Below are 22,234 nucleotides of genomic sequence, written 5' to 3'. Positions count from 1 at the left end.
ATGTAGGCTGGTTTGTGTAATGCTTGCTATGAAGCGAGTCCCTGGAAGAGATGTAGAACTTTTGAAACTTTGATTATAAGCTCAACCCCTGCTCTGCCTGGGGGAGGATTCTATAAACAACAAAATTTTGTGAACTTGTCTTTAGACAACTAGCGGTCTCGGAGTTTAGACAACTAGCCAATGGCAACTTTTGAAGACATCAATTGGTTTGGTAAGTAATTAGGCTAAAAATAAATCAAGAATTACTTGAAATTGAACCTATAATATAAAGCATGAAATCTACTTGGAAGGGCTTACAACCGATTCATACTGCTTCCTTGGTTTTTTGTTTTAAGGATAGAAAAAGGAAGCAATATGAATCAAATGTAAAATCTGAAACTAACTAATCCTTGGTTTTTTGTTACATACAACATACTAAATTTTATTGGGTCTGACTTATATTTAAAAACACTTAAACAAATGAATTCTGAAACTAACTAATCCACTAACAGCACCAGAATAAAATATTTGTATCAATTGACTTATTCAAAACTAAAATTAAAACAGCCTTAATCAGAAACTATTGCTAAAGCAAGTTCCCAACACTCCCAACAAGACATTATATATTATTCTAACTATTGTTTCTACTAGTTGAACTATTCTAATCTGTTCTTCCTGCATTTAGTGGTGAAGAATTGTTAGTAAGCAAACTGAGATAGGAACTTTCCAGAAAAATCATCAAAAATGTTGATGGATCTAAGCGGTATTGGGGCAGTATCCCTCAATGTCCCCACGAAATATTTACATTTGATGGCGTCACTTCCCCCACTGATGAGCATTTGGATCCGAAAAGCTTTTAGATGGTAATGTATGTCTTTTGTGCCATCGTAAGGTTCCACTATGGGCTCCTGAAAATGAACGGGAACCATATGATCGACCCTCATAATGTCAACTGAAAAAGGATGAAAATCCCAGGGACGCCTTCCTTCGTCAGTATCAGTACCTCTGCTTCGTAGCTGTCAAACTGCTTCAATGCTGCAATCATTTCTCGTTAGGTATCAACGTTTCTTTCATGGTTTTCGGGAGTTAAAGCTCTACCTATTCTATTTCCTTCCAACTCCATGGTTTCGATCCCAAGATTCTCAAAATAGAGTGAGTATTTGAAGGATTTGCTTGCCTAGGGTTTGCACGCTAGGGCATACAAACCAGGCCAAAGTTATCCGTTTTCATCCAACTAGCCTGCTAAATAAGTAGATTCATTTTTTCTCATCCCTACTTTTTCTATTCTCATCACCAACGTCGGTTATTTTTGTATTATTCCCTCAATGTCATTTCCACGAGATCATAATTTCACTATAAATATAAATATATATATATATATATATATATATATATATATATATATATATATATATATATATAATAAAATCCTGATTTTGCTGTTTTATTTTTTTCACCTCAAAATGCACAACCAAATCATCACGATTTTATTTTATTATCCAAAATAGAATCATAATTTCTTTGTTTATTTTTATTAAAATTATTTGATGAAAAAAATTAATATCTAAGTTTTATATGGTAATTATCTATCGCACAAAGTGCTGAAGCCGTCACTCCATGTCGATCTAGATGGCTGACCAGGCTCATCAACATCACCCCCTTCCTCCATTAGGGGTCTTGTTAAGCAACATATGATAGTCCTTCGTGTGACTCATGAGAAATCTAAAAAATAAATAAAAACAATACTAGTTAAATTCCCAAATCAATATAAAAGAAAATAATCAATAAAACCTAACAATTTAATTTGTAATTTTAATTAATAAATTAAGAACAGATACTAATTTTGAAAACATTAACCAAAATAAATAAAATCTAGCATCATAAAATAAAATAACAAAATCATCAATTAAAATACCTTTAAATAAAAAATATTAATATCTTCAAAAATAAAAATTGTACAATAAAAATGTGATTCTATGGGACATGGATACACAACATAATCACATTTTCATTGACCACACTAACGCCAAAAATATACCTACAGCGATGTTGAAAAGAGAGGCAGTGAAGGGAGGTGTAGGTTACTGTCCAGGGGTTATTCTTGTCCTTTCTGTATAATTTAAAATGTATGGGTTGTGAATAATAAAATGGGGTGAGAATAGAAACTCTCTTTTGTCCAGTTTGTGTCTTGCCCACTTAAACTACGGGCCAATGGACTGGTCCTTAGGCTGAACTGAATAAAAAAAATCAAAATATTCTAAAAAAATTAAAAAATAAAAAATCATTGAAACACTTAGAAAATTATTTTTAAAAAAAATCACTAATTTACTTCCTTTAATGTTTTAAAATATTTAATTAGTTCCTTATTAAAAATTTCAATAAAGTCTTTCATTTTTTACCAGTAAAATTGTTTTTTTTTTTTTTTCTGGAAGCAAGTGGTTAAAGCTATTCAAGACAAAGTACTCGCTTTTCATATTTGGAGCAACAGTAAATTATGTCTAGTTTACGAGAGGATGAAGATGATGATGGGTAGAGACTTAACTGATATAGCTAAAATTTGTTTGTTTCTAAAAATACAATAAAAATATTATTACCAAATAAAGGTTAAACAGAGAGATCAAACTCGTGATATATTAAATAAAAAAGGCTGTATGATAATTTTGTATTCATAGAATTGTATGTTAGAGTACATCTTTCCGGAACAAGAAAAGTATACATGGTTATATTTTGTCATTTCTAGAAAGTATACATGTTAGAGTAGATCTGCACAATTAATTATTTGATAAATATTGACACTTGCATATGTCTTGTGCTTCTTATCGCCTGTGCAAGCGAGAAGTGACATCTAGGAAGACCTCTTTTGTGCAAGGAAGTGTGAGGTCACCCATTGGATGATCAAATCCAAATTCTTGTTCAGCTTGACTCAGCAATTCAAGAAGTGAAGGTTGGTTCAAGTATGATATGGGAACCACAAAGCGCTTCTTTTGGCTTTCTCCTACGTACACTGCTGCTACACTGCCCTTTGGGACATCCACACGCCTTTGAACACCACGCAAACTGAAACCCACTATGCTTAATTCTTTTTTGGTGTGAATTTTAAAAGGAACGTCTGAATAGAAAGTATTTGATGCTTAGAGAATGCTTGGAACTGCAACCATGAATCAATATATATAATATAGCTAAAGAGAGGAGTTTGGTACAGAAATGATTCTTGAAGGGGCTGTCCAAATAGGGTATAGTGGGAGACATTGGCATAAAGGATCACATGATTATGTCTTAAACATCTTTATCAACTATCAATAAACACCTCAGAATGATAGCCTCAAGAAATTCATGAAGGGTCAATGGCCGAATGGGATCTAGTGAGAGAAAGAGGCATTGGCATGAAGAATTACATGCCGCTTTCTAAAACGTCTTTATCAAAAAGATCTTGAGACAACTAATGCCATTTCCATTTGAAACCTAATGCCTGTCTAAGTCTAGCTTATTTTCTTCTAGACATGTCTAGGACATCTCAATTTTTCATCAAGTTGATTAGGAACCATTTAATAAACATATACCAGGATCACCTAGATAAGGATTGATCTGAAATTGTACGGGTTTTAATATTCTGAAAATAGTCTTTTTCAGTTGTCTATATAGAAACAAATATTGTGATGTAATGGATGTTGTTTATGTAGTCATGGAGACCTTTTAGACCTACTGAGCAAAGTGAAACAAAAAAATACTTAAGATGTACTTGAATACTACTCTGAAACTGTAGTCCCGAACAACCCTCTATTCAATTAATTCTCAACTAGAGACTCTCACAACTTTACGTTATTAAATCCTATAGGCATTTTTATTAATTATAACATATAATCGTATTGAAAGTTGATGGAAAAGTCTCATAATCTATCAGAGACAATGATAACGGGCGTGTTTCGTTTCTGTTTCGTGTGCATAAGCCAAAAAGGAGAGTCGTTGTTTATCTTTGAGTGAGATCATTACATAAACATATGCCTTTTGTAAATGTAAAACTCGGATATATATTCAAAATTCAATTGAAGCATAGCATCCTCTTCAGGTCTATATACCCAAATATGGTGGTGATTACTACCACATGGATTGTTGGGCAGTAGAAGCAGACGACAAATAAACATTGCGAGTGAAATAACAAAGTGTGATTTAATCATGTGTTATAAACATAACTTTTTATCCAATCAACAAATTGGGAATTTTTTCCAATTTAGAATTAAAAGGACAAGGTTTATTTTCTACTTTTTATAAAAGCAATAGGAAGAAGAAACTACTACAGTGATATCCCATGTAGAGCTCAGGAAGTGATCATTAACCAGTTTCATGCATTTGCTAGAATGTTATTGGTTGTATGGACTATGGAGACTGGTGCGATGAAAGACAATCTGGCCTCTGCCGTAATGTTCACATGGGCCTTATTCTAGTGGCCACAATGCACCAAATTGGATTAGTCTCCAAAAATAATTGTCGCACACAACCAAGGCGGTTTATATGTGTTTTTTTAATTAAAATAATTAAAATTATATTAACTTTTCAGAAATTAAAAAAATAAAATTAAACATTATATAACAATTTTAAGTTTTGTCTAAGCTCACTTAAATACCATTTCATCAAACAATTAAAATCATGTACATCATAAATTAAACATTATCAAAGAACAGAAAATTGCTATTTCTTCCATTGAATATGTAGTTACTCATGAGTTAACCATTGTTTTTTTGTCGAACAAAGATGAATAACAACTTGTTAAACTAACGGTAAAATAAAAATACTATTACCAAAATAAAAGTTAAAACAAAAAGAAACCAAACTCTTCATAGAAGAAAAATTAATAATCTTTCTTTGTATTCCTATAATTCTATTCTATGTTAGAGTACATCTTTCCGTTTCCTGGGAGGAACAAAATGGAAAGAAGAAAGAGTGAGTATACACGGTTAGACTTTGTCATTTCTACAAAACTAATTGGTCGATCAATATTGACACTTGCATATGATATCTGTGTTGAGTTCCTTAATTTATCGCCTATGCAAGCGAGAAGTGACACCTAGGAACACATCTTCTCTGCAAGGAATCGTGAGGCCACCCATTGGATGATCAAATCCAAATTCTTGCTTTGATTCAACAACTCAATAAATGAAGGTTGGTTCAAGTATGATATGGGAATCACACAGCGCTTCTTTTGATTTTCTCCCACATACACTGCTACACAGCCCTTTGGGACATCCACACGTCTTTGAACACCACGCAAACTGAAACCCATTACGCTTAATTAATTCTATTTTGGTGTGAATTTCAAAGAAATTGAATAGAAAGTATTTGATTCTTAGAGAATTCTTGGACTTGAATTGCTTGGGACTGTAACCATGATTCTCTCTATATATATAGATTAAGAGAGGAGTATGGTAATGAAATGATTCATGGAGGGATATGCAAATGGGGTCAAGTGGGACACATAGGCATAAAGGATCACATGATGCTGTCTTAAACATCTTTATCAAATATCAATAAACACCTCAGAAGGATATATAGCCTCATATATTCATGAAGGGGCAAGGTCCAAATGGGGTCTAGGTAGAGACATTGGCACGAAGGATCACATGATGCCTTTCTTAAATGTCTTTATCAAAGATCAAGAAAAAGCCAAGACGTAGTACTGTTCCCATTTAAAACCTTATGCCACTCTAATATGTTTTAAAATCTGACATATTTTATTTCCTCCATACATGTCTAAGACATATCAGATGTTCCCTTCATCATATCTATCGGGAAGCACACAATGTATCAGAATCATTTAGACATGGCTTAGAAATGAATGTCATGAAGTGATCAACTAGCATGCTTCCTACGGTCGGGTTAATTGTTTTGAAGGTACAACAGAGATGGAGTTATGGATTCTATTTATATGCTCTTGAAGACCAATTAGACCTCCAAAACAAAGTGAACAGAAAATACTTGAACTGTACTTGAATACTACCCTGTAATTGTAGCCTGGAGGCTGGAACTATAGTGGTCTCCATTAGATCCCCACTAGGCATGGCACCCGCGCGGGGCGGGGGCGGGTACTCCCCGCTCCCCGTCCCCGCTCCCTGTGGTGGGGTATTTGTTGCCCCGTCCCCGTTCTGACTTCCTGCAAGACTCCGTTTTACATTAAAAAATGTCAAAAATTATTAAAAAAATATAATTTTTTTGTTTTATCTCAATTTTTCAATAATAATAAATTTAAGGTTTAATTCTAAGTTTAAAACATGACTAAAAATACCAAAATAAATTAATAATAATAATAATAAAATCACACAAACATAAAAGCATCCAAAAAATATCCAAGTACACATTAATATTACAGTATTACACAATAAAAACAATAAAACTAGCATAGCATTACAAGTCTTCATACAATAAATTAATATCATAATACCGAATCCAGTCTTCATACTTCCATCCAAGTGCAATGAAACATCTTCAACATCAAATCTACACAATGAAACATGTAAATATGGGTTTAGAAAATATAAAAAAGTCATGAATTAATATAATAAAATTTTCATACTCTTGGCGTTGTTGTGTCTGCATCGTCAACTATTGACTATTGAACAAAATTTCATCTTTGATTTTAAGGAACCTAATGACACAATGAAACGAAAAGTGAAGAAGGAACGATGAAGAAGCGAAGAGGGTGAAGACAGTGTGAAATGGTGAAACGAACGGTGAAGAAGGAGCGAAGGTGAAGTAGTGAAAAAGGAACAAAGGTGAAGAAGGAAGTCGGAACAAAGGTGAAGAAGGAAGTCAAGGAACAAAGTCTGGATGTTTGATGCAGCGTTTTAGGGTTTGCGTTTTAGGATTTGAGTAATGTTTGTGTCTTTGTGACTTGTGAGATATTACTTATATATATGTAATTTTATTTTGTATTTTTTTTACTAGTAAAATATTATATTAATACTTATATTTATGTTATACATATTATAACTTATGAGGGTATATAAGTAAAATTCTATATATGCGGGGATACGGGAACCATGCGGGGCGGGGAGCATAGTCCCCATCCCCGTTCCCAAATTAGCTGCAGGGGGTTTTGCATCCCCATCCCCGTCCCCGCGGGAAACTTTTTCCCGACCGCAGGGCCCTAAATGGGGCAGTCCCTGCGGGGATCCTCGAGTTGCGGAGAAAATTGTCATGCCTAATCCCCATTGGACTCATAGCATTACACTATTAAATTCTACAGGCATTTTTATTAAATATAATGGTAATTAAAGTTGGTGGAAAAGAATTTGGTGATTTGATTAAAATTACAAGCCTCTCTCCAAATATTAAATCTCATAAACTATCGAGACAATGATATTTGGGGTGAATTGCTTATCTGTTCTATGTGCAAAAGCCAAAAGGAGAGTGTAAAGCAATAGTTTATTTTTTAGATCATTACCTAAAAATATGTGTTTTGTAAATGCAAAACACCACTATATGTTCGATTAAAGCATACCATCCTGATCTAGTTTGTACTTTGTATAAAAGCAATATGAAGAAGAGTAGCATTAGGCTAGTATAGTGGTATCCCATGTAGAGCTCTAGCAGTGGTCTTTTAACCAATTCATGCATTTGCTAAATATGATTGTACAAGTCATGGTTCACTAAAGAAGTTACAAATGCATATATTATAAGTCAAAAAATACCTTTAAATAGGTGATAACTGTGAAATATAAGTTAATTTGATAGTCAATTTAAACAAATAAGTGGGTGTAATTTCTTTACTTTATTATTTTTTTAATGAAATAATGAAGAAATTAACATCTTTTTTATTTTTGATTAGCAAAATGCAAAAGAAGAAGATTTCAAGTGCTTTAGAGGAAAAATTGATGCAAAAACTGGAAGAAAAAGCCTTGTAGAAAAAATTGGAAAGCTCGACTAGCGTGCAAGACCGGCCCAACGCGCACTCTCGCTCAGCGCGCAACACACGCTTAGCGCGAAAAAGATCCACGAAGAAGCCCAAAGTCGTGCTTAGCCCGGGCTTTCACGCTAAGCACGAAGTCAACGTGAAAAGTAAGCTATCTGGTGCCTATTTAAGGAGGGGGAAACAGAAGAAAAAGACAGAACTCACACACTGGGTCTATCCCTTAGGGGAAACCGTCTCTCTTTAGTCATTCTACCTTTTCACCTTCTTCCATCTACATCAACCCCCTAAAGTGTAAAAAATCTCTCATGACAATGAGAGGCTAAATCCCCCCTTAGTTAGGGTTTGACAAGCCTAAAAAGCCAACAAATATATTGTAATGTTTCATATCTATCAACGCAACCAGGTGTTTTTTTTCTACTATCCTTTCTTATTTTAATTTCATTTATCATTCATTCTTGCATCATCTTTAAGGGTTAGTCGCTCGGGAGACGATAATCCTTAATAGAAATACAAGGAAGATCTTACATGCATTAGTTTTAAGGGTTATTTATTGGGAAATGATAATGTCTAAAGAACTGGGAAATGACATCTCAACATTGTATTGCTAGGGATAGAGTGACTTTGTTGTGTCTCTGCATACATAATGTTGTTTATGATTCCATCTTTGCAAAGAGATGTGGGAGATCCGGGTTAAGCATATTAATAGATGTGGATAGGAAAAATTTACCAAATTGATAGAGAAAAATCTAAAATAATAGACAAATAAGACATGTTAGGCCCCAACATAATTGCATTATGATATCATCTTTTAATTATCTTTATTTTCTTCTTGTTTATTATTTCATCTTTTTTTTTTTTTGCATTTAAATTATTCTTTATTTTTCTTGTTATCTTTTTTCTTTTTTTTTGTCTTACTTCAAATTTCACATTTATAATTCTTTGTATGTGTCTTTTTCTCTTCCTCGTCATTGCTTAATAATTGGGATTGCATGTAACCAAAGTCCCTCTAGATTTGACATTTTTACTTCCATTTTAATCTTTTAAAATTAGTACACTTGTCAATCTGTTAACAATAAGCTAATGAGATTAACTTTATATGTAAGTTAGAGAAGACTTCAACCTTTAAATAAACTTACAAATTGTCAAATATAAGAATTTAATTAAAATACATTGATATTGTATGAAAATTAAATTCAAGTAATAATAATAATAATAATAATAATAATAATAATAATAATAATAATAATAATAATAATAATAATAATAATAATAATAAATCTACTTGGACTGACATATGCCTCACACAAACTAGGTAGGTTTCCACGAGGGTCCTAACCAATTTTCACACCTATATGATATGCGTGTCCTCCAACAAGTACTCACCCCTAATCCATTTTCACTCGTTATATATCATGGGATGGATCAGTTTATTGATTTATTAATATTCTAAATATTTTTCAATATTTGAATGTTTTTCATAATTTAATTATATTTTAAATCAAATCAATTAATAATTCTTCAAAATAGCCAATAATTTACAAAAAAAAATCGTTTAATTACATTAATATTTTAGAAGGTGAGCTTAACCGATGCAGAGCGCCTGTTTTGAGCCCAATCAAACAAATATCAACCCACATAAGACATAATTAATTAGACTTGACCCAGATAGCCCAAACTATAAATTATAATTATAATATTAATCTCTATATTTTAACAATTAAAAAACTCAAAAAATTGACACCAAAATATAAAAGGCAACCGTATCTCATTATTCAATGTTAATATTGTCTTAATGCGGTACTTAAAAAAAATAACTATTTTTTGCTATATTTATCTACCGGACTTGAATCCAATCCATTGTCATTGTCATAAGACAAGTACCATAGGGATCAAGAGTGTCCGTATAAAATATTCTTTTATTGTTTAGGATATTTTTAATTTAAAGTTTTTAAAATTAAGATTGGTTTTTAGTTTGTAGTTTCAGTTTTTTTTTTTAATTTAAATAATTTGTTGTCTATCTCATAATTTTCCTTTAAAAAGTTCGCTAAAAAGATGTGAGGATCTTAAAAAGATATTATGATGTGAGATCTCAAATATGAGCCAAAAAAAAATCTGAGATTTTGCGGGCTAAATTTAGATCGAACAATAATCAAATCAAGCTAAAAATTTCAGATTTAATTTTTGCTCAAAATTTGAGTCCAAGTTTTAAATTTTATTGAAATGATTCAGTTTATGTTAATCACAACTCACAAGCTCGATCACAAATTATAATAAGTTAGGTTAAGAAGTCCAAATTCAACTTGGACAATTTGGACTTCTAAAATAAGACCTAATAAAGTTGATGAAAGCTTGACGATAAAAGGTGTTTTTTTTTTTAGTTAAGTTCAATTGTGCTAGGATTGGGTTAGTCTAAAATGACCCAAAATTTAATTTGTGCTCAATATTAAAATTGAAATTAAGGTTTTTTATATAAACTTACAAATTTAAGTTTCAAACCCACTTATAAAAATTGAAATTAATGTGGTCTAACTAAATTAAAATATATTTTTAAATTAGATCATATTCGACAAAATATTTTAGTTAATTTTTTATTCTTTTTACTAACTAAAAAGTTTGTTTGAGAAGTTATTTTTTATAAATAGCTTCTAATGTTTTTAAAATAATATTTTTTAAAACGTTAATTTTTAACTTCTAAATTTTTATAGATTTTTTTATTTATTTTTATTCTTAATATATTTATTCATTTTTTTGTTATCTTTTTTTAAATAAATTATAATATTATTATTTTTCTGTTATTTTATATTTTCTAGTTAATTTTTTCAATTAGTTTTTTCTGAATATAGTCTAACTTGAATTATGTTTTGGTTTGTTAAATAAAGATTTAAACTTTTGTCATCTTATAACGTGATGATCAATTTTAAAAATAAACATGAAACAAATATTTTAAATATTGCTTAATCCTTGTTTTTAATTAACATTAATACATATGTAGATCATAAGATTTTAGGAGAAAATACACTAAAATATTTAACTATCCTAATTAAAAGACTCTAATTAATATGTTGAGACGGCTATATTCACAAATTTTATATAGACTTTGGACAAACTTCGCATTATTACTCGGGGATTAAGATAGCAAAAGACGGCAAACATGTCCTGATGCAAATAAGATTTTAATATTTGTTTATCTAACAATATACGTATAACACTACGCAAATTGAATAGAAAACTATAATTGAATTCAATTATCACATAAATAAATAACTAGTTCATTACCAATAAAAAAAGCAATCATTACCAAAAAAAAAACTAGTCAATTTAATTTTAAGAGGATATTGATTTAATTTACTTGTTAAAATTTTATTATTGTTATCAGTAATTACTCTTTTTGTCTCATTATAATTGTTGTGTAAAAAAATATTCCAAAATAATTATTATTTTAAATTTTAATATAATAACTATTTTTTTACTTATATATCAACTATAAAATTTAGAAATAAATTAATGATAATATAAAATTATTTTTATTTGTATAATATTACTTAATTAGAATGACATTCTTTATGAACGGAAGGAATATAAGATTTTACAACAAATTATGTTTAATTTAATCATCATCTACAATAATGAACCAGTAGCCTCAAATTAATAAAAGAATATGGTAACTAGAAAAAGCATTGAACGACCAGCATAACTCTAATTTGCAAGCTTTAAATGACAGGAAATGAATTTTAGAGTCTAAATTACAAAAACTGTACGTATTAGTTAAATTCGGTAGTGGCTATTTTGCTTCTCACATACAGTGAATATATAATTAAACTTTATACAGTGGAATACATATCTATTTATCAAGAGTGGAGTCAGTAGGAAAAACACTCAAATGTTGAATACAGCAGGCTGAAAAATGAAGACAGATATATAGATAGATCCTTCAGGTTCAGGAGGCACGTAGTTGAGAGGTGAGAGTGATGAATGCCTCTTCTTTGCAAGGGATTGTGAGACCGCCCATTGGATGATTGTAGCCAAATTCTTCCACGACTCGGTTTAGCAAGTCAACAAACGAAGGATGGTTCAAGTAAGATATTGGAACCACAAACCTCTTCTTTTGAGCCTCTCCAACATACACTACTATGTGACCCTTTGGAACATTCGAGTGGTTTCTACTATGGAGATGCTGCTGCCACTTGAATATCTTGTTAGCATGAAGAGCCATGAATATTGGCAGACGAATACCCATATATGTATAATGTGATTTTGATCTGATCTGATTATAGGAATTGTGCAAGGTGTTGAAGACTGAAGTGGATATTAATTGTTGGAGCGTGCACTTGAAGATCATGTAATGATTGACTTAATTTGTGAGTGAAAAGGGGTTGGCCTTGTATTTATAGTGTTAGTATCTCAGAGTGGGAAGCCATACATTTCCAGAAAGGATCATCATCGAACAGATAACTCCAAGTCCTAGTTGGGGTATGGTGCCACAAAAGCCAGGGCCCACTTCATGAAAGTCACAAAACGCTCACATGGCAGAACTCATTTAGCTTACTCAAACTCAATTCCACCAATTCAATCTTCAATCACTCACTCTATGAAAACAGCGTGCCGTACACTGAAAACGAAAAGAGCCACATCATCACACCCTTCACTTCACATGTGATGGCTTAGCACAAGACCCGATTCGTAAGGGCCTCAAAAACTTAGGAACGTCAATGCAATTTATATTAATCACACATCCGTACTATATGTCCTGCACCTCTTACTGCCTCTATCATAGCTGTGTCTGTGACTGTTTATTATATAGTAGGAGTATTTACTATATTTTCTTCAGAGCTACAACTACAAAAAAAAGAATATCCTAACAGTGGCATTAGCATTTAGCCATGTGTGACTTTGGAACTCATAGCCAAAAGCCTGACTTATATTTGGCTTAGATGATAATCAACGTGGTACAGCTAGCAATCTATTATACAGACTATTACCTACTTTTTCTTAATGCATGCATCCGCAGTTATTTCAAAGTCATTAATTTTATATCCTACTACTAACATTCCTATTTTTCCTTTTTTATTTAATCAACTATAAGTATTTTTTTCCCACAATCTTATTCGAGATAGATAAAATTATTAAAAAAGTTTTTTTTTTAAATATTTAACGTGATTTTATACTCATAATTTGAACTCGAGATATAAAACAATTATATGCATTAATTGATTTACATACTCAATAATTCATTCCTACCTATATTTATTTTGTATGATAAATATTGAAAATATTTTTATGTTTTTAAGACATCAATTTAAATATTTTTTAATTTAATACTTTCTTTATAAAGTACTGGAAATATGTGGGTAGTGGGCCTGGGTAATTTTTTGAGGTATAATGAAGGATGAGGTTGTTATGCTTGGTTATGTTATATTAGAGCTATGTGTATCATTTGTACCCTTTTATAATGAATATATGTTTTTCTGAGGAAAAAAAAAATTGATCACTGTAGATTTTGCATAAATGATCAGAATCCTCGGGGAACCACCACTACGGCAAACCTATGAACCAGTGGTGTACATTTGAATTTACCAAAAAACAAAACAGATGGTGTTCATTATTATTTTTCTTATAGGGTTACAAGTGCAAAGTTTTTCATCAGCTTTCTTTTGATTACATCTATAAAAAAAAATTAATAAAAAATTAATTATGTTATTTTATTCATAAAATTAAATTCAAAATATTATTTAAAGAAATCAAATTCAATTTCACTTAAGTTGTACTAAAAAATTATGATAAATTTAACTAGCCTTAATTAATTCAATCACACTTTATAATTTTAAGGTTTAAATATGTTTTTAATCATTTAAATATGATGATATGTTTGTTTTAGTTCCTCAAATTAAAAGTCATTTTTTTCAATTCCTCAAAATTAAGTAATTCTTTTTATATAGTCCTTTAATAAAAAATAATGTGGCAATTTGTGACTGTCTTTGATGGCACAATTTTGATTTTGAAAAATTAAATTAAAAATATAATTTCTAATAGTTTAAAATCGTCAAACATTGAAATTCACACAATCAAAATGAATCTGGAACAAATCAATTCCCTAAACAGATTGGCACGTTTTTGAACATAACAATCAATATGAACAATCACAGACTTTTGCAATATCAGAATCAGTATACACGCCTTGAAATCACTATTTAATCCCATATACACGTCCTTTATCGTTAGTAGCCATAGGCCATTTTTGTTTGCCTTTTGTACTTCCCAACAATATTAATAGTGAATTGCCAGTTTACCACTGTGTTTGGCATTATGTACGAGATCTAACCGATGTGCACCTTTCTTTTTGTCTTCTATAATCCTTTCCCCTCTTTGATTCAGTATCGTTGAAGGAGCACAAGTAGTCACTACTAATCCATCATGCTAGTGATTCAGTATTACACGATTCTAAATGCGAGTGGTTTATAAACAATCGAATAAGCCAAAAGCTTTATTCCGAATATTGAATCAAAATCGAAACAAAATGTAATGAAACAGGAAGAGAATGTACGCTACCTTGGTGAAACAAGCGACGAATGCGCTGCACAAGAAGGCTTGAGCGAATGAAATCTGGTTACATTGTTGACGCTGGGAAGAAGAAAGGGTTGTGTGAGTGATTAAGAAGCTGACGGCTCGAGCCTTTGCAGTTCGGAGGGGAAGTATCACTGTTAATTAGTTAGTTATTAGAAGTTATTTGAATAAGTTAGTGTTTGGTTACTCAAGTTAATTATTTCTTGTCTTTATATAAATAAATCAACTTTGTAATATTTTTATGAATAAATCTTAAAATTGTTTTTCATCTATCTTTCATTTTTGATATGGTATCAGAGCCACGTTTTTGCTTTTGTGCCTCTTGTTTCCTATTGAAGTTATTTCTGATTCTGCCAGTGGTGTGAATATATAATGTCATTAGCCCTCGCTTTGCGGTGACAAGCCCTGTCTCGAGGAGACGTGTTGTGAGTCTCACATGGGATGGTTAACGAGTATGGAAAGTTCTTGTATAGTTGAGTATGTCACCCCTTATGAATTGGTTTTTAAGGGGATCTTTTGGATGCTTGATTGATTCTTTTTTTTCTCTCATGACCATGGCTAACATGCTTCCAGAAGATCCACTTATGACTTTTGTGTCTTTCTGAAAAATAACCTTCTTTTTTGGCGTTTTAAGAAATAACCCACTATTTCAAAATTATCCACTGAAGCTAAATATCAACACCAAATTGCAGATGTTTTTACATAAACACTCAGACCCAGTTTTTGATGACTTCATTGTCAAGTTGGGAATAAATAACATCTATTCGCTAACTTGAAAAGTATCACGATTAAGCTGTTGTCGCAGTTGATTACTAAAAGTTACTAGAATAAATAAATTTTAAAATTGTTTTTTATCTATTATTTTTTATAGAAAGGGCATCGTTTTGAGCAGGGAGACTAAGATAAAGAAATCTTGCGGATATTTTAATTGTGAAGTTTTAAAATTTTCGACGATTTAGGTACGAACTAAAATTGCCATAAATTGCAAAAGGTATATCACATCTTTCATCCCATTAACGCCTTTATAACTTAAGGACTCGAAAAAAATAAACTTTATATTTAAGGAATTAAAAATATATTTAAATTTAATTTTAAAACAAAAACAAAAGGTTTTTTAACAAACTTGCAAAGGCTTAATCTTCCAATCATTAAGGAGTGAAAAATATTATTTAAAATTGTCCTACTTTATTTAAGATGATAAGAGAATCAACATCGAAAAGCACAACATATATCTGCACAGTGCAAAATGCATGCATATTGTCAGAACAAAGGCGTGGGTCTCTCAATCATGGCGGTAGTGGATCATTATAATGTGACTGACTGCAAAGAGTTACTAACCAGTGCTGGAGTTTAATCATTATGTCAATGCTAGAAGTAGGTTCGATTAGATTCGTTGCGTGTGTTGGTTTTGAAACAGAATATAAATAATAAGCTTATAGAAAAGAAATAACAGTATTCTCAATAGACATTCTTAAAACAAATCTTATATATATATATATATATATATATATATATATATATATATATAAAATATGATTGCTATGATAATATTTTTTTACATGAGAATAATTAATAATAATCATTAAATTATAATTAAAAATAATAAAAGTTGAAATTAAAATTTAATATAATTATTAAATTTTTAAAAAAATTATTAAAATAAATTTTATTATCTTTTTTTATATGATGGTGGTAGTGGTAGTGATAACAACAATAATAATGATAATAGTTATTCGAACAACTGATAATAATAATAATAATAATGATAATGAGTAAAATATAATTAAGTTATATTTATGACATAATTTATTTAATGAATCTTTTAAAAATTTATGAGTTATATTAGATGTTAATTTAAATTTTTAAGTATTTTAATATCAACTGTTTATATTATTTTTAATCATGATCTAATAATTGTTATTAATTATTTTGATGTTGTTACATAATATAGTCATATATATATATATATAAAATTGTATTATTATTTAAAATTTTAAATTAATAGGTCGTAAATATATGCAATTTTTCAGCAATAAAAATTCCAAACATTTTTCTCTGCACTATTAGCACTTGCTAGATGTTTTTTAATTGATGCTTACAATATAACAATATTTTTTTGCATAAAAATTTAACTATCTACCTCTCTGTACTTGCACTATAAATCATAGAATAATACTGACAGCAATTACAGGTCCAATTTGGCACTCTGCTTAGTTCCTTGCCCACCGTTTTTCATAGAGAACGCCATGAACGTTCAATTAATCTTTGACGTGACACGCTGGATGAATGTTCAGCAATATCATGAGACTGAGAATTCGTCAATCAGCAATATTTAAATATGTATATTCATTCCTTTGGCGTGATTAATTTTGCCCACAAGCTTCATCAAAGGACAAAAATATCAAATGGGTTTCTTTTATAAATTATATATTTAAATAGATTTATTTTGAAATTATTTAGTCCGTGGATCTATTTTTTTTACTATAATGCACCTCCTCGAGAAACACATTTTCCGTAAAGATGACACGTGATATGACTTAGGATGCGCCCTGTACAGACGTGATTAGTAGTACTGCTACAGCAAGTGCGTTGGGTCACGCTGGGGATCCAGACACGACCAGCTAGCCTGTGGTCCCCCAAGCCACTTCAAGTCACTCCTTCCCTGAAAAAACAATACAAAGTATGTCATTATTAATTTTTTTTCTTTCTATATTAAATATTATATATGTAATTAACACGTTTAATTTAAATTAATAAGAAAATTATATTATATATGTAACAATTTTTTGATGATCAATACTAAACTTTACTTAATTAGAAATGTAAATTGTATTATATATGCAAATTACACGGACGATAAAATGAAATAGTAATTTTATTTATATTTTTGTGTGAAAAATAGTAATTTTTTGTAACTTAATAATTTAATATTTGGTTATAATTATGTGTCATTCACATTATCGTTATTTATTTTTATTTATTTTAAAAGCATTGCATAATAAGATTGAAACGTTAAAGTGACAATAATATAAAATTAACATGGAAAAAAATTATACAAAGTACATGACAATGTTAAAACATAAAAAAAGACATTCAATATTTATTATTTATTATTTATATGTGTCATTATTAATTTTTTTTTTGTTTCTATACAGGGATTTTAATATGGCATATCAAAAAATTAATAAAAAAATGAATAATGACATACTTTGTATTGTTTTTTTTGGGGAAGGAGTGACTTGGAGTGGCTTGGGGGGACCACGGGCCAGCTGGACGCACTTGGGTCCCCAGCGCGACCCAACACGCATGTTGCGGCAGCGTTATGAATCGCGCTTGTACATAGGACACGTCCTAAGTCATACCACGTGTTACCTATATGGAAAACGCGTCCCTCGAAAAGGCGCGTTGTAGTATAAGAACATACTAACAGAGTAAATAATTTTAAAACATACTCATTTAGATAAATAATTTATAAAAGGAACCCTATTTAATATTTTATCAAAGTTCAGTATAAATTTAAAACAATGACATCTTAGTGGGAAAAATTAGAACTTGTATAAATAATTTTGGCCTTTTCTTATAGTTTCTCATATGCAATTTCCCGAGAAAAATGTTTGCGTCATTCATTATGAGTTTAATTAATATTTAGTCAACTTTTGCATTTTTGTGGTCTAGTTTTTTTCTCACTTTTTTTTCCGTATAAATAAAAATTAGGCCAAACACTAATTAATGATACAAAAGTTCTTAAATTTATAAGGAGCTTATTTTGGAAGAAGAAATCTTTTTTTAAAAAAAAGCTTTTAATTACAATGAGATTTTTAGCCATACTAATTTACTTCAAATCCCGGCCATATCCTGCTATTTTAATTTTACTTGATACTTACTTCTTGTTGTACGTTGAATCTTCCATTTTATTACTTTATTATTTTACTTGATACTTACTTCAAACATATATGATTTGGTTCTTAAAAATAGATAGAATTTGTTTATTTAAAATATATATATTAAGAAAAAACAGTTTAAAAAATAGAAAAAGCTCATTTTATTAAAAAAAAGAAAAAAAAAACTTAAACAAATGAACTCTTAATTTTTTTAAGCTCTAACATTTTAGCTTAAACTTTTAAGTAAAAAATAAGTTGGTACCCAAACATATCCTATATATATATTTTTTAAAGAGAACATAGGTCGGTATGGGAAAAAACATTTGAATTATGTTGACACCCAAACTAGTCCCCAATGAGAACCCTTCTGATTTCATTTAAAAGAAAATGAGGGAATAAGCTGGGGACTAAACCAAAATTCAACAAAAACAACTATTTAGTATTATTTTATAAAATAAGAGAATGATTTGTAGGAAAAAAAAAATCATTACTTTTTTTTTACCAAACACATAATTTCATTATACTTTAACAATTATAACAATACTTTATATATATTTGGTAAAATTGTAAATTTGATCCCCTATTTTATCTTTAATTTCAGATTTTTGTCTTCTGGTAAAATTATTCACGAATTTTGTCCTCGTATCTAATCAAATCACGCAGTGTTGGTCCTGCAGTCCACAATTGGACGTTAACTGTTACAAAGTAATGGTGAGTGTCACGTGTCACGTGTCACGTTTTTATTGGATGATGACTCTCACGTCATGTTCTGATTGATCAATGAAAACAACAATGCATTTCATCTTGCATGGAATTGACATCCTATCAAAACATGACACGTGACAGTCATCATCCAATAAGAACGTGACATGTGACCGTCAACATTACTTTGTAATCGTTAACTTCCAATTATGGACTGGAGGATCAACATTGTGCGATTTGATTAAATACGGGGATAAAATTCGTAAATAATTTTATCGGGAGACAAAATCCAAAATTAGAGACAAAATGGAGGATCAAAAATACAATTTTACCTATATCTTTTTATTATTTATATTTATAAATTGAATTTAATAACTATTAATAGTGTAGATCAATTGACAGATTATTGTCACTTAATCAATGATCTCCAATTTAATTTATAAATATACAATACTAAATACTTAAAAAACTTAAAAGTAAACAAAATTATCTTATTCGAAGACAAGACATGAATTATTTTTTCAATTTTACTTAAAATATATAATGCATGCATCATTTAATTAAAAATGGTTATATATGATAAATTTTTAAATTTTTATAATAATCACTTAAAGTCATAAAAAAATTCTGATTTGTTCCCTGAAAATATATCTGTTAAACTGGTTTTGTTAACTTTAAAATTATTCGTAGGGAAATTTGCTAGCTTTTTAAACATTCAAATGCTGAGAGCTACTATATTGAAATTTGGGCTTTCCGTTTTCAGACCGTTTGGTGGAGGAGAGAAGCCTACATATATCAGCGATTCAGCGCCCGATACCCACATCATATATCGGATACCCTTCCCTTCGTTACGTACGACTTTACAAGGAAGCCATTGGCATTTGAGGGTTCGTCTTTTACCTTGTACCACTCTTCATTTTAATTGGTTTTTATTATTGAATTGAACTTGGAGTTTTCTTTTTTTTTTTTTTTGAGAGGGAACTTGGAGTTACGTACTACTATATCTTTTCGTTTTAAGTTCCAAATAACATTCAAGCATTGTAATTTTCACTAGAAACAATTAAAATGTCGCAAGTCACCTTTCAAGACTGCATGTGTATCCCCGTTGGTAACTTTTATTATGACGCAAAGGACAATGAGTCTCACACCTGAGAATCTACCAATTATGTTTCTGATTTCTTTGCTCTAATTATGGATTCCCCCGTGGTTTCAGGGTTTGGTTTCTAGGGAAACCTCTGTACAAGACCCACACTTGTCAGGGTTTTTGTAAGAGTTGAGTGTCCTCTAGATTGAAAAGAAATAAAAAAAATTAAAATAAAATGTAAAAATATAGATTCCATCTCATTTAATTTATTGTTCATTTCTCTTTCTTTACAAACAATGCGGCCCTTCGTTTCAAAGTCCTCTCGTAAGTATATAAGAGGGGAGTCTTTTATATATATATATAAAATTATAATCCTCACTTGATATTTGTTATCGTAACTAAATCCATAATTTTATTTGTAGGTTGTTATTTGGTTATGCTTGCCCGTATTAGAGATAAAATTAATTTAGTTAGTTACTAAAAGTTATTTGAGTAAATTAATTGGTTATTTAAGTTATAATTATTAGAAGTTATTTGAGTAAGTTACTGTTAGTTACTCAAATTAGTTATTTCTATCTTTGTATAAATACATCAACTTTGTAATACTTTAATGTATGAATGAATCCTAAAATTTGTAATACTTTAATGTATGAATGAATCCTAAAATTACTTTTCATCTATCTTCCATTTCTTTCATTCCTAATATGGTATCAGAAATTTTTGTTTCCGTGTCTCTTGTTTCCTATTGAAGCTATTTATGATTCTGTCCGGTGGTGTGGATAGTGTTGTTAGTCCTTGCTTTGTGGCGCCGAGCCTTGACTCGAGGAGGCATGTTGCTAGTCCCACATTGGATGGTTCACGAGGATAATTCAGTTCTTATATAACTGGGTAGGTCACCCCTTTATAAATCATTTTTTAAGGGGACCTTTCGGATACCTGGTTGGTTCTTTTTTTTCTCTCATGACCATAGATGCCATTGATGATTAAGTTCTTATATAACTAGGTAGGCCACCCCCTTATGAATCATTTTTTAAGGGGACCTTTTGGATGCTTGGTTGATTCTTTTTTTCTCTCATGGTCATGGATGCCTTTGATGATTAAGTTCTTATATAATTTGGCAGATCACCTCCTTATGAATGGTTTTTTAAGGGGATCTTTCGGATGTCTGATTGGTTCTTTTTTTTCTCTCATGGCCATGGTTGCCATTGATGATTCTAACCCCTTCATTCTTCTGACAATCTTGACATTGCCTTAGTTTCTCATCCTTTCATCGTGTTCTTGACAAAGGCTTAGTTGCTGATGTGGTGTTGTGGATGAATTGGCGTGGAGCGGTTGCGGTGCTCGTTTATGCCACCGTATTGTGGTACCTCTTCGAGCCTGTCGGTTACAATTTCTTGTCCTTCGTCATCAAAGTTTTTGCCAACAAGTTTTGATGCTTGCTTTGGACTCTTGGAAGCAATCGAAGTTGGTCGAAGATTTCTCGAAATTTTTGTTTTGACCGAAATATTTTCAACATGTTTCGCTATATTTCATGTTTTCAAATTTTTTTTCTTTTCTCTTTCTTCTTTAATGTTTTCAACACATTCCAACTTGCGGGGTATTAGAGATAAAATTAATTTAGTTAGTTACTAGAAGTTATTTGAGTAAGTTAGTTGGTTACTCAAGTTATAATTACTATAAGTTATTTGAGTAAGTTACTATTGGTTACTCAAGTTAGTTATTTTCTATCTTTATATAAATACATTAACTTTGTAATACTTTAATGAAGGAATGAATTCAATAAATCCTAAAATTACTTTTGATCTATCTTCCATTTCTTTCATTTCTAATAGCCCCGCTTATGAATGCTTCGAAACTGTGGAGTAGTGTGGCCAATAGTAAACCAGACATAAAAAGACTCATATTTTAGTGTCAGTATTGATACTAATATTTTTCATTGTTTTAATGTTGGCTCATCTAATTCTTGTAGGATTGTAGTTGCTTTCATTATGTTTGTTGAAGGATTGGGGGTTACTTGTATTTCTTGATATTATTACTCTATTGACTAAGTTTTTTTACATCTATTTTTTTTCCCTCTTTCTCTTCGGACTAATTCCTATTTATTGTTCTGTCTGGCTGTATATG

The 22,234-nt window shown here is 30.5% G+C and overlaps 1 protein-coding gene across 1 annotated transcript; it reads right to left on the bottom strand.

The window, feature by feature from the left end:
- Positions 1 to 11,819: 11,819 nt before the first annotated feature.
- Positions 11,820 to 12,119, bottom strand: LOC114414032 (auxin-responsive protein SAUR21-like). Its single transcript, XM_028378402.1, has one exon. It carries the CDS (start codon positions 12,117 to 12,119, stop codon positions 11,820 to 11,822), a length of 300 nt encoding a protein of 99 aa, XP_028234203.1.
- Between the last annotated feature and the right edge of the window lie 10,115 nt (positions 12,120 to 22,234).

The sequence above is a fragment of the Glycine soja genome, chromosome 6 (assembly GCF_004193775.1).
Source record: "Glycine soja cultivar W05 chromosome 6, ASM419377v2, whole genome shotgun sequence".
NCBI classification, from domain to species: Eukaryota; Viridiplantae; Streptophyta; class Magnoliopsida; order Fabales; family Fabaceae; genus Glycine; species Glycine soja.
The sequence above is the reverse complement of the archived record's forward strand: the minus strand, read 5'-3'. Positions and strand labels throughout refer to the sequence as shown.